The following is a 23,417-nucleotide window of genomic DNA, read 5'->3' as shown; positions in this document are numbered from 1 at the left end:
TTAATGGGCCTAATTACTTCGTCTAAGGAAGATCTGCAAGCCAGAAAGTACCACAAATATTTGAATAAAGTGAATGAAAAAGAATACTACGACAAAGTTTTAGAGTGAAAAATTTATGAAAGATGTGTGTAGTTGAACAAATTAACAGGAAAAAGTTACTGTGAATTTTGTAGAGTTGAGTTCCAGATAATAAATATTTGAACAAATTATCAACACACAGTAATACTTTACTAAAACACCAATCCTTTAGTGGTAGTTAATACCTGGTATTAACATGTATAGTTACAGGAAGCAAGTCACAAAAAATACTAATATGTGATACTCTTACTGATGAGTTACAAAAGATAAATATTTGAAAAAACAGACTCCAAACAATTGCTAACATGAAGCTGCTGGAGACTAATTACGAAATACAAATATCTGAACAATTGATAGAAAAACATTTTAACCCAAGTTTAAAAAAATATTTGAACGAGTTGAAAGCAAAGATGAGTTATAAACAATAAATATTTGATCATAATGACAATAAACAGTACTAATGTGTGAACTATTTAAAACTCAGTTACAGATTATAAATATGTAAAAAACTTGACAGCAAATAGTGCTAACATATAAACCTTTCAAAATAATTTTCAAACCAGAAATATTTGGACAAAGAACAACAAATTGTACTAAAATGTGAACTTCCAGATGAAATATATATTTAGAGTTGGATGATTACCTCAATTATTCAATGTCATGGATTATTCTCACATACACTGTTAACTGTAATAAGTGTTTCCAATTACAATATTGTGATTAATTTGACGAACTATGAACACTACATAAATTAGTGTCATGTAAACTAATATATTAATTGAAATTACAATAAGGTAATCGAAATCATTGTTTCTCATTATTAATTTTTGATTTATACAAGTTTGTTCAGTTTTGGACTAACATGAGCCAATAATTAGGGGGGGGGGGGTTGCCTCATTATTCAAGGGTTTTGGGTTTGATTCCTATTGTTACCAATATTTGTTTCTTTATTTTGAATAATGGCAACCATCCAGCCACACCCACCTCCAACTCTTGGGCTACTTTAGTGTTTAATAAAGTGTAACTACTGTTATTTTATACAATGTGTGACATTTCAAATATATAATTTCATAACTGTAGTATTTAATACTGAATAAGGTTTAAAATTACCATTTTTACATTATCATTTCTCTTGCATTGTAACTTATAATTTGAGTAATGTTCTCTTTAGTGTTAAAGAAATATAGTTTTTTCTTTTGTGTGTATGTGTTATGTTTGCAACACTACATTTCTTACTTTCCTGAATTTGTGTTCCACTAGAAGTTATGAATGGTACTGGGTTGTATAAAGAATCCAACTTCGAATCACAAGGCAATTACTCATACAAAGCAATATTTTTTATCCTTTCCATTCAGTTGTGCTAACATTTTAACCATGTGATAAATTACAAATGTATATGTACTCAACTATTTTGGTGAACAATAATAAAAATAATATGATAAATATTAAAAACACAGTAATACCAAAAAATATCTTTAATACAGACATTTAGGAATTTTCTTAAATTCCATCATCAGCATTAATATCCCAAAAAAAGTTAGTTCATAATATTTGAACTATAAAAAACAACATTTGCAAAGAGCAAGTTTTCATTTTCAATCCAAAGTTTAGAAAGAACAGATTTAAACAGTAACAATATAATGAAATATACAATAAAACATGCAGCATATACATTTAATAAATCACATTGTTAAGAGAAACTGTTATATAGAAAGGCTTACATATAAGTATAAACACTGTATCTTTAAAATAATAATAAATATCAAATAAAACACCGAGAATCCAGAATTGATTACATTAATGACAACAGGGAGGAGTTGATGTTATTATTAAGTGTTGGGTGATCACTGAAAATGGAGAGGCTTTCTTTAATAAAGAGTTCATAATCTGTGGTTCTAGAGTCGAGAATTGTAAAGTTTTCTAGAAATATGGGGTGGTTGTTTTTCTCACTATGCAATCTGATACAAGACTAGGGTGGAATATTTAGCTTACATCTGTTTCTTGCTAAAATTCCCATGTGCTTGTATGCATTATTTTAAGTGAAGTGTAGTTTTACCAATATAGGTAGCTTCACAGCTACCATAAGTATATTTATATATGACCCACGAGTGCATGGGAATGGGTAGCGTGTCTCTGGTTTTAAACACATTTTTAATTCTAAATGTTGATGTAAATACTAAACATAGCTTAATTTGTGGGTAATATATTTTGATTATTTTTTTATTTTGATAGTTGAGTTTAAAACTGTTTGCTAATGAAAGGAATGATAAGAATTAGTAGATATTTTGAGACAGTGTGTGGCTTTTTGGTAAGTTCTATTTTATTTGTTACAAATTTTCGTGTGATAGTGTAAGAAATTAATTTGTAATATCTCATGAATTTTTGAAATTACTGAGTGAAGACAGAAATAGTCAGAACAGATATTATATGCTGTTTAGAAGATTTAGAACAAGGTTATGCTTGAAGGAGTCTGGTATGAAACCGTTGAAACGAGCGTATAATCCAGTAAGCGTTTTTTTTTATGGTAAATAGATAGGACAAAGATTGTGTATTTTGTTTATTTGGACGTCTAAAAAAGCTAAATTATTGTTTTCTTCCATCTCACATGTAAAGTTTATACATGGATGTTGTGAGTTTAGGTATTCTAAAAACTTCTTGGCATGATCAGTGTTCTGAAAAAGTAGAACAGCAGCATCAATGTACCTTCTATATGACAATGGTTTGTAATAAAGGGAACAATTATCCAGCTATTGATATTCATAATAACATAGAAAAATATTTGCACAGGTCAGACCTAGAGGTGATCCCATCACCACTCCATCTTTGTGGTCAAAAAGATGACCATTAAAAATTAAGTGATTGTCCTTCAGGACCAACTGAAGAAACTGTTCAAATTTTTGTTGGTTAAAGTTAAGAGTGCAGAGCATTTTTGGAAGGGAATAACTGTTTACGAATTATTTTAATTGTTTCCTGAATTGGGATGTTAGTGTATAAGAACTGATTATCAAAGCTGGCCATTACAAACTGGTCTGCATTAGGAAATTTAAATATCTCTTGAGCAAAGGAGAAATAATTTTTAACATCAAATTCATTTTTAGTTAGTGAGCTTAATGGAGGTACAAGATATTTAGCAAGATTGTAGGCATAGGAACCAAGAGTAGATAGAATAGGTCTGAGGGGTAAATCATTTTATTTATTTTCGATAAGCTATACATAAAACCAAAGTGGGAACCTGTAGGTTATTTATTAAACATATGTATGCTGCACATTTTATCATACATTCCATTATATTGTTAACATTTAAATCTGTTCTTTCTAAACTTCCGACTGAATACGAATGCTCATTCTATGCTAATGTTGTTTTTGTAGTTCAAATATTATGAACTAACTTTCGAGATATTAATGCTGATGATGGAATTTAAGGAAATTCCAAAACATCCATATTAAAAATGTTTCTTGGTATTACAGTGTTTTTAACATTTATTGTAAAACTTCGTTTTCCACCTGATGAATCAGTTAAAATTAATATAGTATTAGACTTTGCAAGTATCAATCACTTTATTAAAGTAACAAAACAAAAACACAACATAAATATATTTATATCCACATTTGTTCTTTATATCTTTATAGAATAATATAAAAACAAACTCCATAACTGATTATATCTAAAGAGGCTGAGATTGCAATCTTTTACCTACATAAGGCCTAGGGGAAAAAAATTGTGTTTGCAGTAACTAGACTGACCCTGAAAAAAAAAGCCTGGCTATAAAAGTTCTACACATATTCTTTCTAAAATGTCCAGAAAATATTACTGTATGTTCACAAAAACAACAATGTTTGCACCCCTGTTATCTGCATCAGCAATGGTTGTAATAAAACTGTCCATTCTGAATGGAACTTGAAATTACATCAGCTAAAAAGTCAACATTGTATAATAGGGAAGTATTATGATTTTTCCATCTCTTTAGTTAAAAGAAGTAAAATTATTTAAATTATGTTGGTTTCATAGTTTTCCTTTTGGATGTAGTGAGGTGTTAAAGTTACTAACTTTCACATTCTCTATTAGCAAGTGGAGCCAGCATGCAATTAAGCAGTTATCTTGTTTTCTTACAGGAATAAAAATGCATTACATTTGCAAGCTGAGCTACTCTTGTTGATAAATCAGATAACAGCTGCATGCTGGAAAATCACTGCCTGGAACTACTGATCACAGGAGCAGGAAATGCAATGCCCGCTACTGTGTCTAAATGGGCTGTGGCTTCTGCCAAAGGAGTGGCTGAACAACTGGTACTCAGTCATGGATAAGTTGTGCTAACTGTTTAAATGTGTGGAAACTAAGTAGTCCACAAGAGTGAATTCACCCAAAGAAAACTGGTGCCTTTGCCAAAGGAGTGACTGAACAACTGGTACTCAGTCATGGATAAGTTGTGCTAACTGTTTAAATGTGTGGAAACTAAGTAGTCCACAAGAGTGAATTCACCCAAAGAAAACTGGTACCTTTGCCAATGGTTTGCAGCACACACCACATGCATGATAAGACATCACAATGGCAGGTACAGGTTGTGAAAACATCATCATCATGATCAATAAGTTAATCAAAAATCTCTGAGGCAGTGTCAGGAGCAATGAGGTTCAAGGTTATCACTTTAGACAAATCATCACCAGGAAAGAGGACTCCTGTGGCAGACTGGATATGACAGTGGTACATACATGCAGCATGTAAACTACTCTGGTTGGACTGGTCCTCATCCTTGCTTAGACAAGGTTTAAAATGACCATTTGACTGATGAGATCCAGTGTTCCTATGATGCCAATTAACACGAGAGAAAATAACAGAAAAAATAGAGTTTTGCTGGAAAAAACATTTGATATTTATTCAGGGGGTTTTAGAGATTATGCAAACAAAATCTGACAATTTTCAGGTGAAGAAAAGTATTTTTAATTTTAACATTAAAATCACTTTGCACTCGGAACACTCAACACTCTGACTCCATATATTCATGGGAAAAAGTTTTGTATAAATACTTAATTAGATAATCTGTGTTTTTAGTAATGTTTATTAAAAGCTTGCTAAATTTCATGAAAACATATTAAAGTTATAGTATGGAAACTTTGATGGTCACTTTGTGTTCACAAGGTTGGTGTAATTCACTGAGCCTATAGCAAGAGGGTTAACCTTCAGCAAAAGCTCTTAAAGCTCTCTCAGAACTGTAAGTATAGATTTTAGTGTATCTTCTACTTTTTTTGTAACTTACAGTTTTCACTAAAGCTCTTATACCTCTTGCAAAGGATATTTTAATTCCCATTTACCTTTAATTTTCACTTGTTAAAATGCCAAAAACTCAACTTAATTTTTATTATTTACATTGTTGTTAGTGAATGTAATTTGTTGTCATTGTTAAAGGGTTTTGTGATTTAATATGTATTACTGTTAAAAAAAGCTAGAAGCTCTTGCTTTTATTTTCATTATGTTCATTTTTTGTCAGTAAATAGAGTTGGTATGCCACAGTAAAGCCAACCAGCTCTCATGTCTGAAGAAGCAAGATCCGAGGTACAAAATCTTTTTTTAGTGAAATTCAAGTAGGAAGATTTCACAATTTTAGTTAATAATTTACTTAATAGTAATCATTTAACTGTATGGGTTATTTTTCGTTTATTGTTTTTTTCAAGGTTTAGTGTACTTTACAGGGGGAAAACAGGAATTACTATAACAAGAACAGTTCTTTTATTGTACTATATTTAACTTGCCCATGTGTATTATTCTACTTTTGTAGTCTATTGTTTTATATTGTAACTTGTTCTTGTTTCATTAAACATCTGTTATTTGTGTTCAGGACTTTGTGTCTTTCCATGAGCAACCCTAATAAAAGTTGCTACTAAATCCTAATACCTGATATCTTAGAACCTCTCATTAGTGTGCCTAACAATCTACTCTGCATATCATAACACTGTAATGAATTTTTTTAAATTTTGAATTGAAAAACTTTATTGAAATATGAAGGAAACATTCACAATAAATATTTATGATCTAGAAGTTTTATTTAAGCATGAATCATATTTGATTTCAAGAATTAAGCTAATTATAATAAAATATTGTATTTTTTCTGTTTGTTGATAAGCAAAAAGCTATGCAAGGGACTATCTGTGCTGAGCCCACCATAGATATCAAAACCAAAATAGTAAAGAACAGCAAGTCCATAGGAGTGAACCATCCTGTCTAAAATAATGAAAATGCCCCAGTATGTGGTATGTCCCATGATTTCTGAAGACTGTAAAGTAGAAGCAGATTAGACCTACTCCTCAATATGCTGTGCTGTGGTAAAGAAGTCTGATGTAAGAGAATACACAAAAACATGTTTATTGGTGCCTCTAGTGCATTGCTAAAGGCTAAAGCAGACATGGCTAATATCCTACTCAAACAGCTTCAGAAGTTTACAGGTAGTGGTTTGCAAATAAAAAAAGAAACAACTGCCAACAAGAAATGCAATACAGGCTGATAGAAACTACTGAACCAAAGGAACAGATAGAAGATTTCACCTCTTGTGAATATAAATACACAGCCACATTTATTTAAGCTCACCATAGATTTCAACATGACAACGATGTACCCAAAGCTGTAAGAAATGGGCATTTGAATTAGAGTGGCAATCTGATAACCACTTGTATCTGAGAAAAATAGCAAAGCCCATCTACATTAGTGCTGTAAACAGATAGATTAAACCACTGAACAATGAAAGCATGTGATGTGTTTGGGTGAATACTGGTTCACACTACTGGAAAAATCAGGGTAAGGAAAGCCTATGAAACACTAGTCTCTACTTGCATGTTGTCCACAATTCAGCCCACTTGTGGGGGCATCTTGGTTTGGGATCTATTCTGTTGGTCTGGGACAGCTTCTCTGATAATTTTGGATGGTACACTTAATGATGTAGGTATCTCAGCAGGTAAATTCAGCAATGCTCACTGTCTATCCACCTGGTCATGACATATTCCAGCCAGCTTTATGATGGAAAGGTTTTATGAACATGAGATGGACCTTAGCATCAATCCCTGGCCACCAAATTCCCCAGATCTCAACCCCATTAACTCTCTCACTATGGGTTCTGTCAAATCAATCTAACAATTGACCTTTATGGTTTCCATGCTATAACTCCTAATATTTTTTTTTGCGTATCTGCACGAAATTCTGCAAGCTTTCAGAAATCATTAACAGTTATTTGTAAACAAAATATCTGAATTTTTAATGAAGTATTTTCCCGAAAAATTTCTCCATGGATATATGGAGTCAAATTCTTGACTTCTCCGAGTGGAAAGTGATTTTCATGTTAAAATTAGAAATACTTTTCTTCATCTGAAAAATATCAAACATCGTTTACGTAATCTCTAAAACCTCCTAACAAAATTTCAAACATTTTTTTCAATATTTTATCTGTTATTTTCTCTACACTGACTCTAAACGAGGTTGGTCAATTTCACAGACCTTGTAACTACCAAAAAAAAAAAATTAAATTAATTTAAATTACTCTTTTTTTTCTTTCTAGAATGACTTCAAATTATAACATGAAACTATATTTGTCTATCCTAAATAGCTTTAAACTCTTAACAGTATATATTTGCTTATACTTAATTTTTATTGTTTTATTTCCTTTTGAACTGTGTCTAACTAATATTCTCCACCACAGAAGTTTTAAATCATTTGCAAACATGTAGTTCACGTTACCCCATCAAATTACATAATGCACAAGCTTACAAGTTTCTCAAAAGTGTACCTCATGAAAAATTTTTATTGTTATTATTCTATATTTTACCTAATCTAACCTTATCTAACCTAAAAAGTTTCTAATTTTTACATTTTAGTTGCTTTTATAATAATAAAGAAAGAAAACATGTGAAAAAGAAGAAATAAAGTACTTAATTGGGACTTTTATTTTTTTGCTGTTGATGAAACTTAACCCTACTTTTTAAAACCAATGGTACCATTGTGCTATAATTTTTTACTTAATTAAGTAATGCAGCAAAAAACACACAATAACAACATGCAAAAAGCAGACAATCTCCCATAACTATCAGTTTTTCTGGCTTTCTATCTATGCAATAAGATCAGTTAAAAATTCAGCTAAGCTCATCAATGTGTTTCCAATGGAAATAAAGTTTAATCTTGAAGCAAAATTATGATTCTCTATACAGAAAACAATGTAATATGATATGTCATTTGATAGAATAAAACACTGACTACCTATTGGTTATAAATAATAGTGTGTTAAACATCAGAGAGAAATACTGCAATTTCTGAAAGAGAGGATGAGACAGATGGGTGTGGCAAGAGGAGTCTGATTTTCTATTTTATGGTTCTGTAACCAAATAAGATTGAAGGCTATAAAAGTTATGCTTTGTCTGAGTGACGACAATGTTATAATGAGTAATTTACGTTAAATTTCGTACTTCTTGCACTCAGAGTAGTCAACACTCTGACACCATATAATTACAAAGTTTAACAAAAATACTTAATTTAAAATTCTGAATTTTTCTACAAAAGAATTTTAATGTTTACTGAAAGCTTGCCAAATTTCATGAAGATACATTACATAATTTAAGAGGCAGAGTATGTATACCACCATGGTTATATGGTGGCTACAAGGGTATCTAAGATACACGAGCCCATTGTGATACGGTTAATTGGTGTCTCGTATAATTTTACCAATGTTTTGTTTTTGCATGTTATGGTCAAGATGAGTTCTATTGTTTATTTCTAAATTCTTCCAAATATCAAAATACTTTCTCTGAAAATGTGTTTATAATTATAAATATACCCTGAGAAAGAGCTCAATTGTGATGCTTTTAAAAAACAAATTTTTAAAACATACAAGTGTTGTGCATATAGTACAATATCTGGAAATAATATGCAGTTCAAGAATGTTTGGAAAATTTGGGTTAACTTTATCTTTCAGATAATATTAATGTATTAAAAGTTATGCTAGCAGTTTTGAAATATTCTAAAGTAGGTTACCTAATTACCAGTCAGAAAGTTACAGTACTTTGGTTGGCTAAACAAAGACAAGATTTTATAAATGATAATTTATATTAGACCTAAAACTTCAGTTAGAAAATGTATATATTTAAAGTGCTTGAAAAGGAACCCACTTACTTAGTTATTCAATAAATATACAAACAACAATAAATTTAGACCTAAATACTACATAGCAGTAATAATAAAAGAAAATCTGCTCAAAATGACCCATTTCCAATTCTTCTACTTCTCTTGCCAGCCTACAACAAAAACAGCTTGGTATATTATACCCAAACCTTTTGTAGAATACCATATAATGTACTGCAAAGGCCTTAGGGGTATTGAAAAGTCAATTTATTTCTTCTATATCTTACATAAGCTAAAACCATCATAATTCTAGTGTAATTGATGTTATCATTACCCATTGAAGTAAGCTTTCTTACCAATATCTGGTGTTCCTTTAAAAATCTTAATTACAATGTGAAACAGGAATTACCAGCCAATAATAGTAAAATTTTATATGTGCTTAGTGGGGGTTGTGTCTTTGTCTCGGCACATATTTGCCCATTGTTGTGCATTATATAGAGAGAATTTAGATATACAGAAACTATAAATACTCATGACATTCCCAAACAAGTCTCCATGACAATCTCCAGCTGCAGCTTAACATTTTACATGTCAAACTCATGCGATCAAATAGTCAATAGCTATAGTAAATCATCATGGACCGTATAAGCTAACTACTATATCAAGTAATTTTTTGCCCATAGTTGAGCATAAAAAAAAAAAAACTAGGCAAAGAAGATAAATAAAAATTTTGGAATTTAAAAACCTGCAAGTAGGGATGCAAACAAGGCTGAAGATACTGTAGACATTATTTACTCAGACTACAAATCTCCATTTTGACTCCACCAAATGTAATTTTAGGTAACAGCATGGAGCCAAAATATGGGTTTGTAATTTGAGTAAATAATGTCTACAATATCTCCAGCCTTACTTGCTTACTTTTTTTACAATCCCTATTTCAGGTTTTTAAATTTCCAATTTTTTATTTACCTTGTTTGAACATAAAACTCACTAATAAAATAAGGTAGGCTTATCATAGCACAGATAGTGGTTGCTCATATTTTTCCCTACTATCAACTGCAAAATTACACTATCAAAACCATTTGAAGCTCATGAAATCTGTGGCTTGCTTTAAAATACATTAGATCTTATGACATTCCTTTAACCCTATCGCCCCGAGTACCCTTTACTGCGCATGACACAAGGTTTTAGTGTCTCACATTCAAAACTACTTTTTGTTTATGTTATGCCAATTAGAATAGCATAAAATCTTAGCAATAATCCATATTCTAATAGTATATATGTTTTAAGTTCTTAATTCTACAAGGCAATATTTTAAAAAATCCTGAATTTCCACTAGTGTGACCCACGTGACACATTTTCTCTTAGCGTGTAATCATCCCTAATTTATCCACCACCACTCGAAAAAATAAGAAATGAAACGTAAAATACTCTCTTTAAAATCATTATCGCTCAAACAAACCACTATTTTTATAGCCTTCAATTTTGTTTGGTTTCAGAGCTATCAAACAGAAAATAAGATCCTCCTGCCACACCTACCTGTCACATCCTCTCTTTCACAATTTATTGATAGTTCTCTCTTACGTTTGATTATATATTACCTATAACTAATAGAAAGTCAAGGTTTTCACTTATCAAATGATGTATTCTATAATATTGTATCATGAACAGAATATTGTCAATTTCACTCACAGTACAAGATTCGTTCCTGTGGGAAAGTTAACGACTAGCTTGTATGAATTTGTAATGGCTCTTGTCGCATAGTTAGAAAGCCAGGAAAATTTTGAGAGGTAAGCGAATTTGTCTACTTTTTGCATATTATTTGTATATATTCTTTGGTGCACTATTTAATCAAATACAAATTATTAAGTGCATTATTATCTATAGTATAAAAAATTAGGGTCAACTCTCTTGGAAACCCGACAGCAAGAAAAAGAAGATTTGGTAAGTACTTTATTTCTTGTTTTTCATATTTATTCTTTATTTATTATTATAAAAGTAACTAAAATCTAAAAATAAGGATCTTTTTAAGTTATTTAACACTAGATTAGGTAAAATAAGTAATAATAATAATAATGTAATTAAAATGGTTCACGAGTGATTTACAACTTATAATGGCACAGTTCAAAGGGCAATAAAACAATAAAATGTAATTATAAATAGAGGTATACTGTTACGAACTTAAAGCTACTTAGGATAAATGAATGTAATTTCATGTTACAATTTGAAGTCATTCTAGAAAGAAAAAGGTAATTTAGATTGATTTTGATTTTTTTTTTGGTTGTTACAAGGTCGGTCAAATTGACCAACCTTGTACAGAATTAGGGTAGAGAAAATAACAGATAAAATATAAAATTTTACTGAAAACAAACAACTGAAATGTATTTAGAAGGTTCTAGAAATTATGCAAATGAAATTTGAGATTTATGAGATGACGAAAATTATTTTTAATCTTAACATGAAAATCACTTTGCACATGGACTACTAAAAAAAAAAATACTTTACTGAAAAATGCGATTCTTTGTATGTGAAAGACTTACAATATTTACTGAAAGTGTGCCAAATTTTGTGGAGATATACATACTACATTAAAATTTAGTAGTATCAAAACTGTAAAGACTTTAAATGAGGACAAAGAGGTCATGTGGTTGGTCAAGTCGACCGAGCCCATGTTGAAAGATTTAACTACAAGTTTAAAATAACAAGCTTCAAAATTTTGTAATTTGTAACAGGAAAAGTAAATAAAAAAATTCTTACTTCTCTAACAATGCCTACACAGTGTCTCAGAAAGAATGAGTATTTGGTATACACAATGTGCTAAAGAGGAATACTGCATATGAAGGATCTGTTTCCCTCCCATAGGTGGATGGTTAGAGCCTAATTCCAACTGCATAATAGAGTGGCATAAAAATGTTTTTTTTTTGGCAGTGGCACAGGATAAAAGCTCTTAAAGGTAAAATGAATTGGATCAACACACTGGACTTGTGGTACTGGCAAAATGGAAAACAATCCTTTTTTAATTAAACTGCATTTTCCAAAAAATGGACTACAGAGATCAGCAAGCCAGGCTACAATCCTACACACTGACTATGTAAATCACATATTAATCAACCGACATTGGTGAATTGGGCTATTTAGATCATAAAGTAGCCAAGTGAGACTTGCAAAGTAGACTACATAGTTAACAAACCAGACAAATGAAGTTGCCAAACAGGACTACCAAATTCATCAAAGTGGAAAATTTAGTTCAGCAAACTGAGCTACATCTATTTCATGTCTTTACAAACTGTACTAATTAGATAGGCTAATTGGAATAATAAGGTCAGCAAATTGGCCTAATGAAATATTTTTCAAATATAACTGGATATTCTCAAAATTCAAAATGATACATTTCTAAAACCTGCAGTGATTCATAACTTAAATACTCTGACTACTTACTCTATTGTCCTCATTATCTCTGAATGTAATGCCAAAATAGTCTTTTTCCAAAAGATTTAGTTGTGCACAGACTTTGTCGAATGGTTCTGATCCTTTTGCCTTTCTCTGAAAATTAAAAAAAAAAATTGTATAGTCATGTATTGTAACATCAAACAGCAGTTAACATGTTTATGTCTCCTGATATAATACTTGTATTAAAATCCTTCATTCCAACAAAACAAATGTTGCATGGTAAAATAATTTTGTATATTTTGCAAACGTTAACTATACAAAAGTTTAAACAGATTCAAAACTTTTTACTTCTTAAATTATAACTATTAGATATGCACACAGTAATTACCAGAAGAAAAACCTATGCAGTATATAATACACCATAACACACCTTTGCAAAACTTTAAACATACAAAATTTATAGTCTAGAGCAGCATTTCGTAATCTGTATGGTACACAAGTATTTGTGTATGGAAGCACATTATGCTAATATAATAATAAATTGACAAAGAAGAGATTTATAAGCATGATGAAGTGGTTTATTTTGGGGGAACATACTACATATAGATCATACCTGAAGAAGACAGACCAATGTTCTGTTAAAACATGCAGTATGTTCTCACAAAAATAAACAACTTCATTATGCTTATAAATCCCTGTTTGTCAATTTACTATTGTTTCAGTACTTATAGGATCTCTGCGATATTGATAAGGAGTGCTGTGACATATCAAAACATGATACCATGAATTCCATCTAATACCGATTGAGGCAGAACATATTTTTGATGCTTGTCTTTCTGACAGGTAATGAAGCTGAAGTGAAAAGTATTTCACAAATCTAACTCCTTAAAGGAAACCTGGAAAGGTTCATCCACTAAATTAATCAGATGATCCAAGCAAGTAACATAGAATGCAACAGAGAAAGGACAAGATATAGAGCTACACTAAATGCTTTCAGCATTTCACACTACATGCTTAAATCACATCAAAGAAATCAATTTCATATTGCAATCCCTTTTAGGGTAATTAACAATATACCTTAAAAAAGTTACAATACCGAACTGTCTCTTTTAAATGTTTTAGTTCCATGAAATACCAATAATTTCTATTGTTGTATATATCATAAACCCACCCACACTAATTTGTATGTTCACTTAAAATCAACCCTCTCTACTGTTCATAAATTAGATATAATCAAACATCTATTACATAATGAAAGTTATGTGTAATGGCACACAAACCTTTGAAATTCAATTCCTAAAAAATATGTTTCATGCAAGTTAATGGGTACCATGAATTAAACCTGGGCAATAAGTAGAATATGGTAACTGATTATTCATCAAGTTCATTGAACAATTACATTACTTTCAACTAATTGATTTCTCTCATAAGTTAGATTAATCAAAAATGGTAATAAAGACAACACTAATTTTTATTAGTTGATTATTTTTGTGACGTTAATCAGTTTTAATCATAATTTTGGTTAATTCATTATCTTACCTGACACTTGTCGATGTAACGGATAATTACAGATAATCAATTAAATTAATTAATCGCCGAGCTCTACCCTGAATATATGGTAAATAAAACTGTTGAAAATTTCTTAATTACAGTTGTATTACTGTATATTGCTTATTCTGCTTCAACTGCTATTAAGAAATATTGGGACAAAATTGCTAGCAAGTATAAGATACAATGGTCAGTTAAATCCATTACAAAACCTGGCCAAAAAGCATCCATCTAAAAATCCCAAGACTGCAACACATGAATGCATTTACCAAGTTTTTGTCAGAATTTTCCATATTTTGACATAGGTGAAACAGGTTGTGAATTATGGGTCAGTTAAAAGAACATCCACCTTTAGATGCATTTTAGCATTGGCATATTGAGCCACAAATACAAAATTCATATGTGAGGAATCAGGAGAAACTTATGGAAGAATAAAAAGTTAATTTCACAGTTGAAGCCCCTTATTAATTGACATTTTGTTGCCTCCTTATACTTAGATCATATGTCACATGAATTTTACAAGCTTGTATTTATGTGCTATTCCCACATATATTTTGTTCATTGTGATGTTGGTATTAATGTTAAGGAAATGCTAAATTCTACATAATTTGTGCTAGTTTTTAACCAAATTCCATTTTAACTGTTTTCATTTTATTATTGATTTTATACTGGAATACCTATATATTTCATCAAGTATCTTGGAAGTTGTGAAAATGTGGTATAATACTCAGATGCACTGATTTCCTTATCTGTAATAGTTGAAGGAACAAGAGAAAATATTATGTGGAAATAAATATGAATTTCTGAATAATCTGAAGTAACAAAATGAAAATAATGTAAAAACAGTAAAGGAAAAACAAAAACTGTATAAGGTAAAAACATGACAAAAATACAACTCACTAAAAAGAAAAATTCACAAGACAAAAGATACACATTTCTCTCTAGGACTGCAGAGACCTATGTCAGTGTATATAGAGAAAACAATAGCATCATCTCTTCCAGTGTGCATGTACTATCCACACCAAATCTGGTCATTCCTCAACTCTTTCAGCACAGGCTCGGTCTGAGACTGACCTCATAACCATTTTGTGCTTGTTATAGTTTTATGCTATAACTCTTAAATTATTAAGCATATGTTCACGACATTTGGCAGATTATCAGTAAACATTACAAGGCTTTCATATGCAAAATATCAGATTTTTTCATTAAGTCTTAAGACTTGTTAAGCAATGTTTTTCGCAGGCTTTTTCTCTTTTCGCATGTTGCCTATCCAACACACTAAGTAGTTTTCATTTTACGATTAAAAATGCTTTTATGCATCAGAAAATTTTTCAAATTTCACATGCAAAATCTTGATAACATTGAGATAGTTCTCAAACATTTCTTAAGAAAAAACTATATTTCTTCTGTTATTTTCACTACCAAATCTCTGTACAGGTTCAGTCAATTTGACCGATCTCTTAACCACCATAAAAAATTCAGAAATATAAATTATGCCTTTTTTGTTCTAGAATGACTACAAATTATCACACAAAAACATAAATGTCACTTGTATACTAAGTCACAATCTGCAGGCAGTGATAACTATTCAACTTATCAATGTGTAGCATTTCTAAGTCATGAAAAGAAAAGAATGTGATAACTAATCAAGTTATGTAGGAAGGGTAATGTTTCATATACATATAACTTGTATTCTGAAGTCAGAATCTAAAGATAGTAATAAGTATTGAAGTTATCAAAGACAAAAAGTAATTTTTCTTATACATAAATCACTTGTGCACATAGATTGCAAGTTCCATGTAATATTAATTATTCAAACTGTCAGAGAAGGATGATGTTATAGGTTATATATATGTATAATGGGGTCTTACATCAGAATGACTTGGGAGCTCTCAGCAACAGGCTTTAGACATCTCATGTGAGAGATTAGTCTGATTTGGGCACGGCAGACATTGTCACAGATGCTGCAAGTGTAAGCATTCATTAGTAGTGGTATTACAGCAGCCACTTTTCTTTTCTAGCACTTTATTTTGGCATTAGAGATATGTTGCTTCTTTAGTATCTTGAGACCTGCATTGCATGTTGTTTGCCACTTTGTGCAAACTAAGATTTATACCAAATACTTTAATATGGTCTTTTAAGCATATTCTTGTATCATCTTTGGGCCTTTTACCCACTTTCAGCTGGCTATGCTGCAGGGCTTTAGGAATTAATTGATCATTCATGCAAACCAAATGTCTCACCCATCTAAGCTGTGCTTTCATGATTAAGCTTTCCACACCATTGATTGAGCATCTCTGCAGAAACTTGGTGTTTGGGATTTTCTCTTGCCACTTGATGTTGCAGATTTCATGAAAGTAGCAGTCATAAAATCAATCAAGTTATTTAATGTAGTGTTTGTATGTGGTCCAAGTATCACATACGCACAGGAAACTTTGATGTAAAATCTTCATCCGTGTTGTAGCAAACTGTGTGACACTTTTATGCAACAAAAAGACAATCAACAATGTGGATTGGAGAGTGATTTTGGACATATGTAAGCTTTACTAACTTTAAACCAATCAAGTACCAAAAACAAAACCTAACACAAATTAATGTAAATCCTGTGGCAGGAGCAGGCAAAGAATGTCACTTGGAACTCCAAGTCACAGATCAGCACATTGGTGATTTGAAAATGATGGTTGTCTTGACAGAGACTGAGGTAAGTATGGTTTTCTTATCCTTCCGAAATGTGTGTGTATATATACACACACAACACTCATACACTGAAATCACAATTTGAAATGATTACATTCAAAGTATCTAAGGAGAAATGCTTTGAATTTGTACATACATATTTCAGTAATCAAGCTTTTAAATTAAAACATTACATGAATAAAATAAGTTCACATGCACTCACTTAGGTGATAGAAGTAAAGTGGTGAAGCCACCTGCATGGACTTTATAGTTGGAGGACTTCATCCTCAAATATTAGTAGAGGCTACCTTTGTTAGTCCCAGATCAGAAAGTTCACATGATGAAGCAATGGTCATGATGATGTCAAGGAACACAATGTAATTGTTTGTATAAAGATTATGAGTAGTTCAGGGAGCTGAATGAACAAAACTTCTGACAAATCCTGTTGTAAATGAGATTGCCAGATAGGTCAAGAACTTAATCTCATATGACGTCTGGAGGGAAAATGTTGGTCAACTTGGATTCTGACTGGTCAAAAGTTCAGCCAGAAATATAGGTTTGAATGCTGTACCAAGCTATTAACAACTGAAATACTTCACCTGTTCAACAGAGCTGTAATAATGCATTACCTCAGCATACAATACACTATCAGTTGATACAGCAATTGGCAGCAACCTCTGGAGCAATCAGTTTATTACATTTAATGAGTGGATCAATATCTGGCAAACTTGATGTTAAAGTTGCAAATATATTGAAAAGCATTGTTACTGTGCTAGTTTCTAACAAAAAATGTGTCATTTGCAAAGTCCAACACTGCTGAGATGACAGTGGAAATCATGCTTTAATAGCCATTGTATTGATAGGGCCAAGTTTATCTGTATACATACAGCCATATATTGTGGCTAAGGATAGAGCATACTGGCTGCATTGGTAGACCAACACACAGTCCTCCAATGGTGGCTGGTATAAATGGGCCTGTGTATTGTGGGATTTATGAAACAGTGGTCATGATACAATACACATACAGTGATGCTAAATATTGTGATATATCAGAACATTGTTAAATGGTTGCAGTACTACTGGTCAAGTGCCATTTCTATAGATATACATGTATTAATATGTATATTACCTATACATCTCAAAACCATCTGTAAGCATCAAGTGACTTACACTTGACCAATAAATAGATGCATTTCCACCAGTCATTCCCAAACAACCATAGCTACCATTAGTTTTTCACAACTGTCTGATTTTTATACTAACAAACCCTGGCTACAATGGGGATGGATGGGGGACACTATATATACATATTCCTACACAAATAAATGAAATCATGCTATACACTGTGAATGTCTTTCTCTAGCATCAAATCATCAGAATCCATTAACACAAACACTTTCTTCTTTAAGACTCTGCTTAAATACAAGTGTTACTTTTTCCTTTCAATTATAATTAAAACTAGCCTTTGATCTAATTGCAAATTTTACTGAAAAGTTAACATTTTCTTAAATCGAAAATATATTTCCAATAATACATACCTCATCTCACACTTACAGCTATTACTCGACTGCCAGGGTTGCTTTCTTTACCCATCTAAGCATTTCTGATTTTTCTCACTTGCTCCAGCTATTTATACCCCACTTAATTGCCCTTGGTGATATCTGTCTCATGACACTCTCCACCTACATCAATGTGACCTCTATCCTGGTATTGTATATAAGCATCTCATTCAGATAATATTATCACTTTCTTGAGACTGACTCAATCCGCAGTCTCTAATACCAGCTATTTGTGGGGAGGAAGAGTGGGAGAGTGTCAGCAGAGGTAAGTATTATTGGAAATACATTTATAATTTAAGAAAATGTTAACTTTCAAAACATACTCACTTCCACTCACACTTACAGCTAGAATCTCAATAGAAGATAGGCACCATAGCAGGGGCACCGTACTACATCCAGAACAGTATGCTCTTCACCCGAAACTTTATTTATGTACTGTGGGTGGAATATTACATGATTTGTCATCGCTATTGGCCAGTTCCCAACCAAATATCTGAGGTTCCACTACTCAGGGGTGAAGGGCCATGCCCCTATATCCCACATTGCTCCCAGAATTATGGGAAGGATGTGGAACAAACTGTGCTCAATCAAGGACCCAGAATGGAACCACTCTGCATTCACACTCATGAGGAGACAACGTATCCTCTACCATGAAAAATGTACTGAACCAATATTGATCAAAAAGAAGGGCCACGCTCAACCCAATAGGATAGCAGAGCATCAAATCTGAGCTGGTATTATGAGTAGGCTACAACGTAGGCTGGTGCTTCTCCTACCGACATCTGAGAAAAAACATCCAGGGACCCAAGTAAGGGGGCCCCCAACTTTGCCCTCTTCTCCAACAGTGGAGGAATTCACTCTGTAACACTGAAGGAAAAGCCTCTGTCCACCACCCCAGTGACTGAAAACCACATGTGACAAGGACTCCCTAGCTCCACTAGTAGAATCTCAGGGGTAATGCACATTGGGGACTCATGAGGAACAGTGCTCTGGAAACCAAGTTCCCTAAATTTTTAAAAGCAAACCAACCTCAATTTATTCAATCTAATGATCAGCAGGGATGGGCAAGATCCCATTATACTTTACTCATGATAGTCGATGAGTGTCAGCATACTACAGCAATACCACCCAGTCTGCCCCAGAACTCATAGAACACACCATTTCTACAGAGCCTGTTGTAACCTGTATAAAGTATATTGAATTAATGGTTACTAGCATGGAATTCATTTGATGAAATCACACCTGGCTGAGAGTGGGATCCTTTTAAAACAAGGTAAGGGACCATGAAAGATAACAAAGAAAATACTCTCTCCTCTGTATGATCTAATGAAAGTGGTTAAGAGAGCTACAGGCAGTAGGTTAAAACCCTCAGATAAAGATACTGTCAGATCATGCAAGTAATGGATGATAAAATAATTGGGGGAGGTCCACATACCAGTCCGCACAATGTCCTCCAATGGACAATTCAAATAGGCCACTAAGGACAAAGAAATGTGACAAAACTGATTAGACGTGACTCACATAAGATTCCTCACCTTCAAAGAGAGCCCAGAATAAAAAGTCATTGTCTAGCATCTTTAAAGGCATTAGTGCGAGCAACAAAACCTTCAAGACCCTCACTGAACATGACAATGATCAAAATCTGATCAGACATAGAAAAAAAAGGGGTGGTGAATGAAATAGAGAAGAGGGGATACTTAGAAAAATGTGTCATACTTCTCACAGTAGGTAAAATTCAGGATTTTTTAAATATTGCTTTATAAAATTATTCACTTAAAACTTATATACTATTAAAATATGGATTATTAGATATGATTTTATGCTATACTAATTAGTATAACATAAACAAAAAATAGTTTAAATAAATTTTGAAAATAACTTGCTAAAAGACCATGACATTCACAGTTAGACCTGCCTGTTGCAAAAGGGTTAAAAGAATCTCTTGTGCTCTCATCCCAAAGGCATGAGGGATTCAAATGATGCACATATTCCCAGAAGAGAAAGATCCATCCATGTAGTGGGAGAAGGTGAAGGGAGTAAGAGTTGGGCTTCCTGTTCCATAGTGCGTAGCCAGATGCGAGTCAGTTGAGCTTGACTGACAGATGAGATGAGACATAAAAAATACCCACACTGATGACATAATGGAGTGGAGCAAGAATAATGTCTCAACCCTGAGAATAAAGCCTGCCTTGTGTTTTTTTTCTTGAAGTAGAATCAGGATGTGATGTTCTGATAATTGATGAGATGGTGCCAGCAGTAACCAGTCATCTATGGAATGTGTGTGCACAGTATGAAGGAATGGATAATAGTGGTGATGATGTGAACTGAATGACTAATCCTGACTCAAGAATCTGCAATGCTCCTGAATCCGTAGTTAAGGTTATCACACATCCAGAAATTCTCAAAGTCAAGACCCCACAGACTCTGAAGGAATACAATAATTACAGATGCTGCTGCCAGTGATCCGACCAAACAGCAGAACCAATGGATATAGACAGAATCTATTCTTGGTACCAATGTACTGAAGGGCTAATGTCAGGGATCGGGACCCATGAATAGGGTCACAACCGATTAAATTCAATACACCAATGATAACAAGGATAAATGTAGAAACCAACAACGGTACCAATGTGCATGTTAACAATGGTTCCAGCTTGTCATAAACGAAGTTGGTGATCCTGAGAGTCTTCCAACAAAGTGAAGTGAAAGAAAAACAAAATGTTAAATTGTAGAGTCAGGGGGACATTGATCTAACTCCACCTTAGAACCTCAAAATTCAAGATTTATTATTTGAGAGTTGGAAAATGATTCGACCCAGCGGTGGTAGGCTAAATCACAAAGTTCCGACAACCATGTCAGATATGGCATAACTGTCCCTTCATGTAACTGAGAAGTAAACCTCTGAGCACAAACCAAAATGTTCATTAATGGAGAAAAAACTAAAAATTTGCTCTCAGACCTTTCATCCATCAAGTAAGGTGCAGGCTCAAAAGCAACTGGTTAAAGGCCCAAAACATCACACTTTCAATAATCCAACACAAGAAATCAAATCAAAGGTAACTTATCCAAATATAGACTCCTTTTTGTTTTTACATGTCATAAAAAGACTGTGTTGATTACCATTGATTGGAACAAAACTTGGTCAGGTAATTTTTTAGAGCAAAACAACGTTGGGCGATCAGCCATGTCCATCATAGGGAATCAAACTCCGGACCCAAGAGTTGCAAATCCGCATACTAACCACTGTCCCACAGGGGGATTGAAAATCCAACAGACTAAAAGAAGGTGCAGGAAAAGGTGAATCTAAATTCTCTCCAGAATGTCAAGGATTGCTCTCAAATGCAGCATGAGAGCCCCACAGAGGAACAAAAGTGACCCTCCCCCAATTGTTGTGCGATGCTAGATATCAGAGACCTGACTTGCCTTCATGCAAGAAACAATAATTGGGGAATTCGTACTGTAAATCAGCTTCACAATTGGAATCTTTTTTTTTATGAAAATAAACTGTGACATGGAGAACATTTGAAGTATCTCCAAAAGAACATAGTACTGGGAAACCCATTAGTGAAGCTTTGTTGAGAAAAAATGATAACATTATCTGAATGAGGTGCTTATATACAGTGCCAGGATGGAGGCCACATTGACACAAATGAAGAGTGTCACGAGACAAATATCGCCAAGGGCAATTAAGTGGGGTATAAAATACTGGAGCAAGCGAGAAGAAATCAGACCAATACTTAAATGGGCAACGAAAGCAACCCTGGAAGTTGAGTAATAGCTGTAAGTGTGAGAGAAGGTAAGAATATTTTGGAATAAATGTTTCAGAAAACATTTAGTAAACTTCACAAAAATATCAATCTAATAACTGAATATATAACAGCCAGATTTCACTTTCCACACACAATACCACCTACTAGATTATTCTTACAACATCGAAAGTCACGTGACGCTGGTAACACATCATGAGATTCTCGAAAGATCTTGAATTGTCCTGACAACTCTAGTCAGTTCTAGGCACCCTCGTTTTTAGTATATAAGCCCGGCAAATAAAGCAAGAGGGAAAATAGGCATAGATAGAGAGATTGAAGATAGAGATAATCGAGTTAAGCCGTAAGTAAAGTGTGTGAATCGCTGTGAATTATAGCGTGTATTTATAAAAGTAGTTAAGTTTAACGTGACTGTGGAAATTCTGTGTATTACAAAGTTTGTAACGAGAAAGAATAAACTAGTTTTAAACAAGAAGGGACTTGTATCGCTGAAATCACTTGGAAAGAATTTTTACCGAAAATTATGAAACAAGCAGATACGTAACAAATTGGTGTCAGAAGTGGGATGGAAAATAAAAATAAAAGAACAAGAAGATGGAAACGAGAGATGGCAAATCAAACTACAGCTTAGCAGATTTGATGGCAACAATACAAGAACAGCAAAATAAACAAGAAGAACGAGAAAAGAAACAAGAAGAGAGATTACAGCAGTTGTTGAAGGAAAAAGAAAAGAAACAAGAAGAACAAGAAAAGAAACAAGAAGAGAGATTACAGCAGTTGTTGGAGAAACAAGAAGAGAGACAACATCAGTGGCAAGAAAACCTGCAACAGTAACAGCTCGAACAGCAAAATAAACAAGAGAGACTACAGCAGTGGTTGGAGGAGAAAGAAAAAAAAAAGATAGATTACAGCACTGGCAACTGGAACAAGAAAGGAAACAGGAATAAAGTCTCCAACAGTTACAGAAAAGTCAACAACAGTGGCAAGAAGTACAAATGGAAAACATTAGTAAATTTCAAAGTGAATTAAATACATTAAAGTATGATTTACTGTCTTTTACATAGGGAGGATACATTAGCCATGGACCTAATAAGCCTCAGACAACAGGAAGCCCCTTCCAGACCCTGCAGCTAAACCCTAATGCAGACATCTTCAGCCCTGCCAGAAGTCATATTCCAGACATGAGTGTCAGCAATAGGAGTGATCTAGTACGAAGGAAGCCACAGGAATTCGATGGAAAGGCACCATGGGAAGCATATAGAGCACAATCTGAGCTCCTGGCAGAAATGAATGGATTGACAGAGT

General features: G+C 33.0%; 1 protein-coding gene across 5 annotated transcripts in view; it reads right to left on the bottom strand.

Moving 5' to 3' along the window:
* The window catches only part of LOC106458840 (band 4.1-like protein 3), a 198,313-nt gene that overhangs the window by 138,621 nt on the left and 36,275 nt on the right, over positions 1 to 23,417 (bottom strand). For all 5 annotated transcript variants that reach the window (XM_013918392.2, XM_022385187.1, XM_022385189.1 and 2 more), the window contains exon 3: positions 12,611 to 12,715. In XM_013918392.2, coding sequence (XP_013773846.1) covers positions 12,611 to 12,715 — 105 coding nt within the window. The remainder of the gene's footprint in view (positions 1 to 12,610; positions 12,716 to 23,417) is intronic.

Source organism: Limulus polyphemus, unplaced genomic scaffold, assembly GCF_000517525.1.
Source record: "Limulus polyphemus unplaced genomic scaffold, Limulus_polyphemus-2.1.2 Scaffold521, whole genome shotgun sequence".
NCBI lineage: Eukaryota > Metazoa > Arthropoda > Merostomata > Xiphosura > Limulidae > Limulus > Limulus polyphemus.
Note: the sequence above shows the minus strand (reverse complement) of the source record. Positions and strands in the feature narration are given on the sequence as shown.